Source organism: Aspergillus brasiliensis (assembly GCF_001889945.1).
Source record: "Aspergillus brasiliensis CBS 101740 unplaced genomic scaffold ASPBRscaffold_2, whole genome shotgun sequence".
In the NCBI taxonomy this organism is placed as follows: Eukaryota; Fungi; Ascomycota; class Eurotiomycetes; order Eurotiales; family Aspergillaceae; genus Aspergillus; species Aspergillus brasiliensis.
In genome coordinates this window covers 45,730-59,024 of record NW_027137443.1, presented here as the reverse complement: position 1 = coordinate 59,024, position 13,295 = coordinate 45,730, and the positions used below count along the sequence as shown (strand labels likewise).

Here is a 13,295-nt window from a genome sequence, read left to right as displayed (position 1 = left end):
AGACGGAGGCGATGGTAGTACGTAGTAGATATTTAGAGTCCGGCGCGCTCTTCCCGCCGCGCCGCGATTATTCATTCAACGGCCATCTTCAGTGAACCAACTAGTAGTTTGTCCGTGCCTCCTTCACTATCAATCAATCATCTGCTTTAGTGGCCTTTCTCTACCTCTGCCAACTGCCCCGCTGCAACCGTTGGCTATAAGCTTCAAATTGCTGGTCCTTGATCCCGACTAAACTTTTCTCTTTACATCGGGATCGCTGGTTTAATTCGGGCAGTTAATCATCCTAAAACCTTTACCTTGCTCGTCTACACCGACCATGAATCCCTCCATCCCACCCTCGACGGCTGAATATGGCGGAGGTATGTCAATTCCTCTGCTGCGCGCAGCTGAGACACACATCTGCCTTGCGCGACACTTCCTTATTAGCACTTCTAACCATTTAACGTCTAGATGAGGTGTCGGCGATCGTGCTCGACCCCGGTTTCTCGACGACACGAGCTGGCTTTGCAGGAGAAGACACACCCAAATCGCTGATCCCGACATACTACGGGAAATATTCTTCAGATGGCCAGTCGAAGTTGGTCTTCGGTGATGATATCTTTGTTACACCCCGGCCCGGTCTGTCAATTCACAACCCAATGAGTCGCGATGGAATCGTGGAGGACTGGGACATGGCAGAGAAAGTATGGGAGTACGCCTTTACTTCGCGCCTCACGGGCCCAAAGCCCGGAAATCCCCTGCAGAATGGATTGAACGACGTGCCGGAGGGCGAGCTATCTACAGAAATGGAAGGGGTAGAAACTGAGGAGAAGCTGCTTGCTGATAGCCCGCTGCTCATGTCGGAGCCTGGCTGGAATCCCACGAAATCGCGTGAGAAAACCATCGAGCTTGCCATGGAGAAGTGGGGAACTCCGGCCTTCTATCTGGCCAGAAATGGAGTTCTTTCAGCGTGAGTATTGACCCGCCAGTTCGGTGGACTGAGTCCTTGTACATCTCGCTAACATACTTTCTCGCCCAAAGCTTCGCGGCCGGCAAGGCATCCGCTCTTGTGATTGACATTGGCGCTTCTAACATCTCCGTAACCCCGGTCCACGACGGCATGATACTGAAGCGAGGCGTGCAGCACTCCCCTCTCGGCGGCGATTATATCTCATCTCAGATCCGCGCTCTCTTCAAGTCGAACGCCCCGCAGCCGATAACGATCACTCCTCATTACCTGATCTCTTCCAAGACAGCAGTCGACGCCGGCCAACCCCCGCAAGCCAAATACAAGACTTTCCCTCCCGACAGAGCTCCTGACGCATCTTACAGAATTCTACTCGAGGAGCGAACACTGTCCGAGTTCAAGGAATGTGTCGTCCAGGTCTGGCCTGGCCCCAGCAAGCTCTCCGCCACGGGCCCCAACGGCGTGTCGAACGAAGAAGTCGCCAAGAGTAGCCCCGGTCGGCCTTTCGAATTCCCGGATGGATATAACCAGGTATTCGGAGTCGATCGCTACAAGGTCGTTGAATCCCTATTCGACGCCAAAGCTGCAATCCCGGACCCCGAATCGGCATTCCCCGCACCGACGCCGGCACAAACGGTGCCAGAGCTCATCAAGAATGCGCTGAACGGTGTCGACGTCGACATCCGCCCGCACTTGTTGGCTAACGTCGTCGTCACGGGTGCCTCCAGCTTACTCTATGGTTTTACCGACCGTTTGAACCAGGAGCTCATGCAGATGTTCCCAGGTCCACGCGTACGTATATCGGCTCCAGGAAACACTGCGGAGCGGAAGTTTGGCTCCTGGATTGGTGGAAGTATTCTCGCCAGTTTGGGTACCTTCCATCAGATGTGGATCTCTAAGAAGGAGTTCGATGAACATGGGCCGAATATCGTCGAGAAGCGCTGCAAGTAAAGGGTTGAATTTGTGGTTTTTTTTTTTTTTTTCGTCTTTCATACTTCTTTTACACCTACCCCTCCTCCCGTCTGCCTTCTCTCTGAAAATTCAAAGGTTTCTCTTCTGTTTTCTTTCCCCCCCACCTCTGGCCTTTTCTGGACATCTTCGTGTGCTATTCATGACTACAGCAGAGGAGAAGCAAGGCACCCGTTAATACGATTTAATTCCGGTGGGAATCTCGAGACATAAATGCCTCTTCTTCATATCTTTTAGTAGTTTCTACTGAAGGTACTGCCACGTGCGACTTGCTCGCGTAAGCCAGTCGACCAGAGAGTTATGGCCGAAAAGCTGCTGAGGAGATACTCAAGGTTCTGACATGGGGCTGACACCTAATCACAGTGTAAACACGAACATATGTAGGCCTATATACAACGGAGGATAGATAAATACTTGCTCTAGTCTTTCTTGGCGTCGAATCGGTATGCACTGCCTTTGCGTTCTGGCCGCGTAACTCAAAAGGTCGAAATTAGGACTTGCCGTAAGGAGAGAGGAGGATATCCGCTTTTCTCAGGAGTATTACAATCGGCCCCAGACCCGAAAGGCACAAGGACTTAAGGCTTGCCTTGTTCTATTTTGCGAGCGGATCAGTTGCCAGAATTACAGTGCGTGGCCATCCTTGGGCCCAGTTGACGCTGAGCTTGGATTTTCCGATGGGATGCCTGATAGGCTTGAAGCCGCATGAAGATATCTGGCCAAAGGCCCTTATTAGGTGAAGACCTTGGCATGTTCAGCGGAAATGTGTCCAGGATAAAGCGGATGAGGATGAAACTCTTCCGTATTCGCCGGCGCAGCTGGTATGGAAGGAAGAGCGGTTATCACCGACTGTGTATCCCCTGCTGTGGCTTCGAGCTCCGCCTCAGTGTCTTGGTTTTCGACTTTGTTCTCATCCTGTGCAAGGTTGAACTGGACCGAAATGACATGGATTCTGGGTCCAACATCCCTCTTTGGCTTTAACGAATAAGTATTCATTGCGCCAGCATCCTCGTGGAGCCAGGCCATGTCGTTGTTCAAATCCGATCCGACCATATCAGACTTTATTTGTAGACAGCCATCATCATTGATGGACGACTCTGCACAAAACTCGCTCCAAGGGCCAGTTTTCCTGACCTGGGAGGAACCCCCGGCATTGGCTTTCACTTTCTGCGTTTCATGTTCCCAAGCGTCGGCCACTTTGTCGGATTTAAAATACTGCAGCAATTGGTCTTTCATCGTTTCTCGTTTTGCTGAAGGTGGAGGAATAGCCGGACGTTCCGTTTGAGCTGGCGCCTGTGAAGTATGGGCTTTCTGACTTGCTTCCCTTTTGCTTTTGTGCAGAGTCTTTAGTGGCTCTAGATATATACTTCGAGCTTTCGATGCCCTGGATGGCGCCGTGGAAGGGCGCACTGGTGGGGGTTCATTATTTTCGCTAGTGAGTTCCCTTGTCCTGAGTTTAGACCTGGAGAGACGACGAAGCTTAAGCACAAAACCTTCCGAATCGAAGCCGTCAGCAGTACCGGTGACAGACTTGGCTCGGTCTCGTAGCTTCATGTGCGCATTACGCTCGTCATTTTCTCTGGTCGCCCTGAGATTTGGTACACTCTTCTGCGTGAGCCTATTACGGTCAGTCGACCGGGAGAAGGTCGCTGTTGCCGGACGGTCTGGGGCACGGGGAAGAGGTTTGTTCGGAGTCGAGGCCGGTGCACTAACGAATGAGCCTCTCTCCATGAAACGTTGCCGTAGAGATTTCTTTCGAGACAATCCATTAGAACTTTGCATGTAGGACACCTGTCGAAGTCTCAGCTCTGGCACGCAACTATGTGGTTGGTGGACCCTCAATAACTTACAACAGCTTTCCGACTTGCTACTCCCACACGTCGCTGTAATTCCGTTGTAGCCAGGCCAAGCTGCAGAAGAGCCGATTGCAAGGCGACGCCTTTCCGACGAAGATTTGAAAGTGCTATGTTCCAACCCTCCGCGTTCGCAAGCATAGCGTGGTAGACTGCCAGCAGTCGAACAGGCAATGGGCTATGCTTCTCGGTTGAGTGTTGAAGGTATGTCCACAATGCACCAACCGCCTCCCGGCCTTTCTGAATGTCTTTGAGGGAATCCTCAATTGCAGTTGCAAATCGATCGATGGCGTGCTCAATCCTGTCGTTATATTCGATCATAGAACCGCGGAAACTGCGCTCCTCCAGCATCTCATCGAAAATCATTAGATTTTTGAGAGGCAGGCTGAGATACTTACTCCGCGTGCGCACGTCAATCTGGATGATAAGGAAATCTTCCGAGGTCCTCTTGAGAAATCCATCCATCTCGTCTACATGGACCTGAAGGATTTTCAAGACCTCCACGTCCGATTTGGCGAGCTTTTCAACTAGAAGGTAAACTCCAAAGGACATCTGGGCGATTAGTTTCCATAAAGGGTGATATCTACAGGTGGTCAGTTTGCAATGTTGCTGAGGGAGTCCAAGGGACCGGAGCTCGACCGAGTGCTTGCCTTTCATCAACTCTCTGGCGCCATTTCCGGCCGCAAAGCCGTTCATACTTGGGGCTTTCGAGTAGATTCTTGCGCCTAGATTGAGCGTCAAGGTCGGCTACCCATCTACTTTTCCCGATGGCAATGGCTTCCTGTATCGATTCCTCGAAGGGTCCCTGCAGCTGGGTGATTGGATGCCTTGAGAACTGGCCTGGTCGGGCATGGGCAGAAACTGCCAACCTTCCTCTCTCTTCCGCCGGAGACGCCATAGATGGGTGCGGAGACTAGAGATCAGTATCCGTAGCCTCTTGATCTAGTTGCACACACATGCACACACACACTTCGTCTTCTGTAAGTTGATGCAATTTCGTAAGTGATAGATTGTCGTGATATTGCTCGCTCTGCGCAACCACAGCATTATACAAGGTGCTACCCTCTCGCGATCAAGCTGCATGCGGCCGAACCCTCAGCGGGATGTTTAGACGTGATGAAGGGGTTGCTCATAGTAGCATCCTTGCAGTGGTAGGTTTTATCGGGATGGGCAAAGAGAGCATACAACTAAGCAACGATAGTAACAACAATTGTGGCGAAGACATACGCCGGAGTCCGCAGGCCCCCGTGTACACGTTGGTGTATATAAATGGAAACACGCACACGCACACGTACACGCACGCACGTCTGCGCACACACAAAGTGGAAGGCGGGGGTAAGGATGAGGATTGATTGACTGATTGATTGATTGATTGATTGATCGTTCGTTTTAAAGACAGAAACAAAGAGAATTGAAAATAAAATAATGAATAGCGAAGAACTCGAAACGAGAGAGCTTCAGATGTTGATTAGATTGCACATAGGAGGCGTGACATGTGCCAAAGGAGTGGTGGGACCGCCGCAGGAACTAAAGAGATAGCAATATAGGCGAGGCGAGGCGAGGGAGTGAAATGTTCAAAACTTCAAACGATCAGTGGGAATTTGCGCCCAATCGACCCCGCCGATCTAAGTTAGGGCTGAGGTTGGATTTTTCTCTTCTTTTCTCCAGTTCGGAGGAGGAGGGGAGCCAGACAGCTAGCTAGCCTATACTAGATAGGCACAGACGGAAAAAAGACTGCAGAAGAAAGAGGTGGCAAGTGGTTCAACGCCCAGCAAGTTATAGAAGAATTGGAAAGGGGGTGGAAGAGGGGAGTTGGTTCGAAGTGGAGGCCGACAATTTAAAATTACAAGCAGCCGGCAGACAGGCCTCATGGCCTCCGGACCGTACGAATCACGAAAAGCGCCAGGATTCATGAGAAACGGGGCTGAGGCTACTTTGTAATTAGTACAATCAGAATCCCATTGACAATGCGGATGGTGGACACCAATGGCGGTCCTCCAGCGGCTGACGTTTAATGAGAATCGTCGGGAGATGACGATCTGATGTCGGCCGACTCCACTTGGCCGCGACACGAACCGGTCAAGACCGGTCGACTTCTAGACTCCCCTGGCCTCTCCTGTTCAAATCTCTCACATAATTATCTAATTAGTCTAGATACTCCTCGTCATGCCATGCTTCTACGTACTCTGCCTGCCTTGCGGGCTACCTTGACCACGGGCCCTAGTCTTAGCCAAAGAATGATCTGATAAGGTTGCTGGATGCTCACCTCTATGTGGGCCGGCTACTTCACTATATTCAGCGACGAGTTACTCGGGTGCTTCATACGGAGTAAATTAAGCCTGGCCAAGTGATGAGCCTGTCAGCCTTGGTAGCGAGCAAAGATCGGCACGAATTTGAGCCAATCCTTGTTATCTATCTTGCGAACTTGCGCGCAGGCCCTGATGCCGGCCCCCGACGATGCTGTAGCCAGGACTGCGCTCAGCCTAAGCGTGGTCTGGGCCTCCTAAAGGGGCGCCCTAATTAGGTCCCGGGAGGTGGTTCTGTCATGAACAGGGGGTCCCAGAAATTGGTGGGTAGAGAGAGATCGAGGAAATCTCCAAACAACGTGTCAATGTCCGTAAAGCTGTCATGATCAGGGTCGGGGGCACTAATCTCTTGCGAACACAATGGACGGGGCGGAAGTTCCTGCCCTAGCGCAGACGAGGGCGCGCCACTGCGTATGTTACTCAGTGTGCCCTGGGCGGGATCGAAAGACGAATCCGGAGGCGGGGAGAGAAACGCCCTCGGGTTCTGAGTTGCGGGCGTGGCAGGACTGGCAGCTCGGCCGTGTTGGTGATGCCCAAGCTCGACCTCGTCAATTTGGTGCAACGCCTTTCGGCCCAGTCGCGCCGTTGCTTCTGCAGAATACCAGAACTCGCCCAGTTCTTCGAGCAGGGTACAGCAAGCTTCCAGACTGGTCCGGGCTCGATCAAGATGCGTGATGAGCTTACTTGAGCGAAATTGTTGATATGACACACCCATAGAAAGCGCTAATGCGTATGGAACAATGGGCAACGGCGGTAACTCATGGGAGCATTCGGTAGCAGCAATGGAGTGAATTCGGATGGCAGCAAGCCCTTGGCGGACATACGAAGGCCTGGACTCATCTGACCGGTGGGTAACTTTGTATCTGCATGACAGTATGGCAACTGCATGATAGTACAGCTCAAGGAGACCTTTTCTTTTTGTGATTAGCAATCCTTACTGGAAAACAGATCTATCCCTGTTCCGTCCCGGTTATGCTGTGCCTTCTCTTTCGAGACATGGATTGATGGAAGACATGCTAAGAAAACATACCTAGTGTAGCAAAGTCCAGGTCATCTCGCAATCTATCGCCTGTGATGCCTTCAAATGCAGGGAACTCACCCTCCCATCCAACTGTATGATCCGATGAAGGTCGATAAAGCGAAATCACGGTTGACAATAGATCAGATATTGCAAACCAGATATCGAAGGCGGATCTGGGAGAAAGATCTTGCATTTTGGGTTTCTCAAGCCCAATATCGCAATCAGAGAGGATGACTGGGCGACCACCGATACAGGCATGCATCCTATCCAAGCCCCATAGGCACCAGAAGAGATTAGATAGAGGATCGCCGGGTGTCCGACGCGGTCGGTCTAAATGCAGGCCTACCGTTTGAGCTTGATGAATGGCCTGACAGAGGTGCATAGACGCCGCCTCTGCACCTTCGTAACCCTCGCAATGTAGAGACATAAGGGCCAAGATGCGGATACGACGAAGTCTATCAGGTTCCAGCCCGACATTCAAAGCGACAACCAGGCTCTGATATAGTTTAGAGCAGAATGAACGAGAGGAAATGAGGGGCCCATCATTGCTGAAGCGCAGGTGAGGACCAGCCGCCCTATCTTTAGCAGCGACAAGGCAAATCGCTCTTTCCAGAAACACAGACGCGATGCCATCCGAGTTCGCTTGGGTGAAAGATGCCTGGTCGACAAGGGGCAATATATGGTTGACCTTGCTAAAATAGATCGAGAACAGTTGATGGCGGGTGGACTGGGGCAAATGGCCACAGGCATCCATGCCAGATAGATATTGTTGATTTAGCACGGATGCGACGGTTTGTAACTCCGGCCCATTTTGGGGTCGATGCCCGGTCCACTCATGTTCAGTATTAGGTACATGCTTTTTATGGCCGTGAACATCCGAGGAGCTGATCCAGAGCCCGATTCGATCCCGCAGATGGCTTGCGTTGGTAGAGTCCAATTTCTCCCGGATCACAGCTTCTGGATTCAGATCTCCAACAAACCGTTCTGTTCGGGAGGTGCTTGAGGGCACGCTGCTTGGAATGCTAAGGCTGCCCGCCAGTGTCGTATCAACCGGTTGATCGCCCATGATAGGGGTGCTCTGTTGTTGCCGTTGAAGCGGCTCATGTCTGCCTGTGCCTGTCTGTAGGAGATGATTATGATTTATGCCGTTCGCTGTGTCTAGATGGCGGCAGCGTTTCTTTTATTTGATGAGATGAATTCGGCAGAGTTTAGCTACCAGTCCACCAGGAAAAAAGGAGTAGATAAGAGAGAGAGCTGGGAAAAGACACAAAGAAGCACACACGCACACACACCTTTCGTCGTTGGCAAGTAGCACATGCTCGCAAAGCCCGCGTCCGCCGTCTAGATTGAGGGGTATCGGCAAGCCAGGTAAGCTCCATGGCTTTGTGCTATTTGGTTTTTTCTTATGAAACTGACTCAAAAGCAAGGACTCGCCATGCCAGGTGGTTTCTTTAACTCTCCCGGCGACCTTGTGTCTCTGGGCAAGCAGCGTTTTGCGTAAATCGACTAGTTCATGTTGAAACGTTAAATTAATTGCTTAACTAACGAGGGAGGTTAACTAGTTGAGTAATTTGTGTCTGGCCATGAGAATATTCCTGATTTGACTTGCACGTACCTCGGTTGATAGGCAAGGAAAGCAATGGTCTAGAGCTCCAAGAATTACTTATTAACTACTAGTCATGAGTTATGCTCTTGACTACTCAGTAAGTATTGGACAGCGCGTACCACATAAGAATATCCCGTGACGACATCAAATCTTATCGGGCGGAGAATTGAAATTCCTCCTCCCAAACGGACCTGTCATGGACGCCAATTAACGCGTGGTTTCGCGCAACTGCGACGCGTTGCCGGCCAGTGCTCCCCTGCAGCTGGAAGGGCTTCCGGAGTATCCAATCCTATGCATTGTCTCCTGAGGATTCGATCTATTCGAAGGATACTGTCACCCAGGTGAGTCCATTACCTTCGTGGAGGGCTATCCCTGCTTTTTCGCTTCTTCATCCGTTCTCTTTCTTTCTCTACTCTACCCTCGCCTAGCTCTTGGGATCTTTTTAAAGTTCCTTTGTTGAACTTGTCCTCGCTGCCTCATCGTCTGCCTCATCGCTTTGCTTCTGCCTAACCAAATTCCCCTGGCCCCGTTTGCTAGAGAGATACTTTCTCACAATCACCCACGCAAGGCGACACGCGATTATCGGCAACATGGCCGGTAGAGCAGGCATGAAACGTGATGCTAATCATTTGACGACACCAGAGGCCGATTCAAAGAAACCCAAGGCCAATGGAAGCATCACTTCATTCTTTGGTGTCCCCAAGAGCAAACCCAATGACTCAAAGTCTACTTCGTCTTCATCGGGCTTCAATAAGCAGAAATGGGTGGATTCATTGACTCCGGAACAAAAGGAGCTCCTTCAACTTGAAATCAACACCCTCGACGAGAGCTGGCTGGCACAGCTTAAGGAGGAGGTCGTCAAGCCGGAATTTCTAGCACTGAAGCGCTTCCTCCAGAAGGAGAAGCAATCGGGGGCTAAAATCTTCCCTCCCGAAGAAGATATCTACTCATGGTAAATCCCCATTGTCTTCCCTTCTGACGCTATCATTGATAGCAGCAATGGGGACAGCTAATCAGGCATACCAGGTCCCGTCATACGCCTCTCCACAAGGTGAAGGTGGTCATAGTCGGCCAAGATCCTTATCATAATCATAACCAGGCCCATGGCCTTGCATTCTCCGTCCGCCCTCCAACTCCTGCCCCGCCTTCCCTCGTCAACATCTTCAACGAAATCCGTAATGACTATCCTTCTTTCCAAAGACCCGCAAACAAGGGTGGCCTTCTCATACCCTGGGCTGAGCGTGGCGTACTAATGCTCAACACCTGCTTGACCGTACGCGCGCACCAGGCCGCTAGTCATTCAAACAAGGGATGGGAATTGTTTACGCAGAAAGCCATAGACTTGGTGGCCCGAGTACGGACGCGTGGAGTTGTTTTCCTTGCATGGGGAACACCTGCAGGGAAGCGCGTGACAGGCATCAATAGAGCGAAGCATTACGTTCTGCAATCGGTCCACCCAAGCCCGCTAAGTGCGTCAAGAGGATTCGTAAGTAGACCCTCATTCCCGTTCGTTTTGGCCATATGTTCCTGACGTATGGTCCATCCTGCAGTTCGGGAATCAGCACTTCAAGAAGTGTAATGAGTGGCTTGCTGAACGTTATGGTGCTGACGAAGTCATCGACTGGTCATTGACTTCGAAGAGCAAAACCAGCTCTCCTTTCGCCACCATTCAAAGCCCTGCTCCCACCGATGCCCCGAAAACCTCCACTGCTAAAGTGTCAGATGCCAGTTTAGTGGAGGACGAGGTTTCCAGGACAACAGAGCCTGCCAAGTCTACCGAGACCGCTGACGAGTTTGAAGATGATCTCGATGCGTTGGAGGCCCTAGCAGCAGCAGAAGTAACCAGGTAGTTGCTAGCTAATATCTAATACTGAGTATTCAATGGAAATTTAGCTTTCTTTCCCTCCGTGGGTCTCCAATTCCATCCTCATACCCTGGGGGAAGGGGAACGCTAATAGAGAGAAGTCATGATCGGGATCGAGCCAGCTTCTGGCACATAAATTACGATATTATTCGTTGCCTTCGCCTGCTTTGAGAATGTGAAACGGTGGTTTAACGTTTGGCGTGTGGCATAGATGCTGAAGACTCATTACTCCTATACTCCTTCAACCCTAGTACATCCTACCATTCTTTTGGTTTTTGGGTCACAGTGTAGGAATTAAATACTGTTTGTTACAAGGCATTGCAATGCCAACCCACAAGTTACTATGGACTGAGTAAGAATCGGGCCCAGGCTCTCACATGTGAGTGCTACTCTTGAATCATTGTGGACTCCAGTTTCGAAAAGGTGTGGGTATCATTCCATGGAATGTGGTGGACATGTCTGGAGCAAAGTGAATGTCCATCCCATTGTCTGGCCATATAGAACCCGGTCAATTTAGTTAACAAAGCCAAGCAATAACGGAGTCGTCAAGAATTACAGAAATTAAAAGCGGGAAACCGATATTGCAGATAATTAATGATTGATACAGCACAGTACTAAGCGGGATTATAACCGGAAGACCGTTTACAGTTCGTCATGTTCTGCCTTCTCGTCCTCTGTGGCAGCCGGACTCTCGGCCTCCGTAGCGGAGGGAGCAGCCTCAGTCACGTCACCGCCCTCCTGGGTTTCCTGAGAAGCGACATTGAGGGCGTCAACGTTGTGTTTGCCATTCTCCTTCACAAAGTTGGCAAGATCCTCGACAGTGCGCGACCCAGAGTACTCAATGGGAGAGTCCTTGGCACCAGCCGGGTAAAGTCTGAGGGTAGGGAATCCAGTGATCGGGTCCGGAACGTCGTTGGCCGTCGCATCAATCTTGGCGATGGTAACCTTAGCCGCCAAATCGGGGTGCTCAGCATAGAGAGCTGCGAGCTCATCGTACTTCGGGGCAAGTCTATGTGTCGTTAGTTGCTTGAGCTCTCACTAATAGTCAGGTTAGAAAGAACAAGAGACATACGCTTTGCAGTGTCCACACCAAGGTGCGTAGAATTCAAGCAAGACATCCTTGTCATTATCAATGACGAGGTCCTTGTAGGAGTGGGCCACGACAACAGTGACGGGACCCTCCTGAGACTCAGGAATAGGTTCCGACTTAATGCTAGGCTCAACCTTTTCATCCAGAACATCCTGGATGAACTTTTCAACCTCGTCGGCATTCAATTCCTTGGCCTGGTCGTAGGGATATTTGGCATTCTTTGCGGGATCCTGGATGGCGAAGGCCGGGAATTTCTGAGAGTCGAGGTTGAGGTTTCCAGCGTGGGCACCAAACATCTTAGCGTCAATGGTAGCAATGTTGATAGCGCCCTTGTGCTTCTGAGCAATAGGCTTGAATTCTTCGGTGTACTTTTCGCGTTCCTCCTTGGTCTCGGCGAAGATATAGGCCAATGGGATTCCAGCCTTTATGAAGAGTGGTTAGCCAGTCGAGCAGCAAATTGGTATCGAAAGTCAAGCCGAAACGCAAAAGGATGTCACGTTGACGTATAGATTCTACTTACCCCGATATAGCCAGAGTAGGTCTCAGGGCCGATCTCGCCCACAAGAGGAGTACTAGCGGATTTCACCCAGCTGTGGATAGCCTCCTGTTCGATTTGTCCGTCGTAAACAGCCTTCTTCTCATCGAAGTCCTTGTAGAGCACGATGGAGGGCTGTTCGACACCTTCCGATTTCGCAATGGCCGCATCGTCCGTTGCAGCAAAGAGGTAGTTATCCCGCTGAGTCTCAGCATATTTCTCGAATGCTTGATAAGTTTTCTGGTCGTCGGACGAGATATAACCGATTACGACAATCTTGTCCATGGTCTTGATTTCCTCCAAATTCTCCTCATTCACAGAGGATACAGCAGGAAGTGACTGCTTAATCATGTAGGAAACGATACTGGGAAAGGGCCCAATGAGTCAGTGGCACATCTTATACATCATAGCTTTTACTGACGCATGCTCAATTCTTTCGCCCTGGGGACTACAAGGGGAACTCACGATTCTGTTTGACGAGCGCCCTGGTAAGGCTTGCTCGAGTCAACACCCCGGAAGATCTTGAGGGTAGGGTAGCCTTCAACCCCCTGACTCCGGCAGAGATCCTCCTCGGCGGTACAGTCAACCTTCACCAGAGGGATATTCTTCGCCTTGAGCTCCGTAGCTGCTTCCTCATACTTTGGCGCGAGGGCCTTGCAGTGACCACACCAAGGAGCAAAGAATTCGGCAAGCACTAGATCATGCTCGTTCATGAAGCTCTCAAAAGTGTCCTGATCCAGCGAGACAACATCAGACTCGGTATCAGCAGCCGCAACCACCGCGGATGCTCCGAGAAGGCTGACGAGCCAGGGCGCGAAGGAGCGCATGTTGTAATAAAGAAGGAGGAGCAGCGGAATAAAAGACTATAGGAGAGGGTATCGCAATGGATGTGTGTCCTTTACCAAATATCCAGTGGCTTCCGAAGATCTTCGAAAGTCAATGAAAATAAAGAATAGATCGCCCGGTCAAGAGGAAAGGAGGGGGAGGGAGAGGAAGGCAGGTGAGGCGTAGAGCAGAAGCTACCGAAAGAGCAAAGGGCGACGGAGCGAATGGGAAGGCAAATAGTTCTTAAATAAATAAGTAGTTAGTAGTATCAGAGGCTGATCCG

The 13,295-nt window shown here is 50.9% G+C and overlaps 5 protein-coding genes across 5 annotated transcripts; 2 read left to right on the top strand and 3 right to left on the bottom strand.

Moving 5' to 3' along the window:
- Positions 1-316: 316 nt before the first annotated feature.
- On the top strand, positions 317-1,897 carry ASPBRDRAFT_116277 (actin family protein; the record flags this gene model as incomplete). Its single annotated transcript, XM_067616967.1, has 3 exons — positions 317-359; positions 451-949; positions 1,021-1,897. 3 exons carry the CDS (start codon positions 317-319, stop codon positions 1,895-1,897), a joined length of 1,419 nt encoding a protein of 472 aa, XP_067482668.1.
- Positions 1,898-2,644: 747 nt separating this feature from the next.
- ASPBRDRAFT_191656 (uncharacterized protein) lies at positions 2,645-4,461 on the bottom strand (the record flags this gene model as incomplete). Its single annotated transcript, XM_067620388.1, has 2 exons — positions 2,645-3,703; positions 3,763-4,461. The coding sequence occupies 2 exons, from the start codon at positions 4,459-4,461 to the stop codon at positions 2,645-2,647; spliced, it is 1,758 nt and encodes a 585-aa protein (XP_067482667.1).
- A 1,365-nt stretch (positions 4,462-5,826) lies between these two features.
- On the bottom strand, positions 5,827-8,788 carry ASPBRDRAFT_37679 (transcription factor domain-containing protein). Its single transcript, XM_067623780.1, has 5 exons — positions 8,708-8,788; positions 8,385-8,633; positions 7,102-8,269; positions 6,032-6,980; positions 5,827-5,967 (listed from the first exon to the last, which is right to left on the bottom strand). The coding sequence occupies exons 2-4, from the start codon at positions 8,469-8,471 to the stop codon at positions 6,286-6,288; spliced, it is 1,950 nt and encodes a 649-aa protein (XP_067482666.1). The 5' UTR covers positions 8,472-8,633; positions 8,708-8,788; the 3' UTR covers positions 5,827-5,967; positions 6,032-6,285.
- Positions 8,789-9,288: 500 nt separating this feature from the next.
- ASPBRDRAFT_117924 (uracil-DNA glycosylase) lies at positions 9,289-10,548 on the top strand (the record flags this gene model as incomplete). Its single annotated transcript, XM_067617131.1, has 3 exons — positions 9,289-9,650; positions 9,725-10,184; positions 10,249-10,548. 3 exons carry the CDS (start codon positions 9,289-9,291, stop codon positions 10,546-10,548), a joined length of 1,122 nt encoding a protein of 373 aa, XP_067482665.1.
- A 656-nt stretch (positions 10,549-11,204) lies between these two features.
- Positions 11,205-13,014, bottom strand: pdiA (protein disulfide isomerase PDI1; the record flags this gene model as incomplete). Its single annotated transcript, XM_067620387.1, has 4 exons — positions 11,205-11,571; positions 11,635-12,074; positions 12,173-12,551; positions 12,653-13,014. 4 exons carry the CDS (start codon positions 13,012-13,014, stop codon positions 11,205-11,207), a joined length of 1,548 nt encoding a protein of 515 aa, XP_067482664.1.
- Between the last annotated feature and the right edge of the window lie 281 nt (positions 13,015-13,295).

What these genes read in the sequence shown, in the direction of transcription:
- ASPBRDRAFT_37679 (XM_067623780.1), bottom strand. Translation starts at nt 8,471, where the DNA reads ATGGAGCTTACCTGGCTTGCCGATACCCCTCAATCTAGACGGCGGACG. An exon ending in CTACTTGCCAACGACGAAAG is followed by an intron (nt 8,270 to 8,384) that starts GTGTGTGTGCGT and finishes ATCAAATAAAAG; the next exon opens with AAACGCTGCCGCCATCTAGA. An exon ending in CCTGGACTTTGCTACACTAG is followed by an intron (nt 6,981 to 7,101) that starts GTATGTTTTCTT and finishes CAAAAAGAAAAG; the next exon opens with GTCTCCTTGAGCTGTACTAT.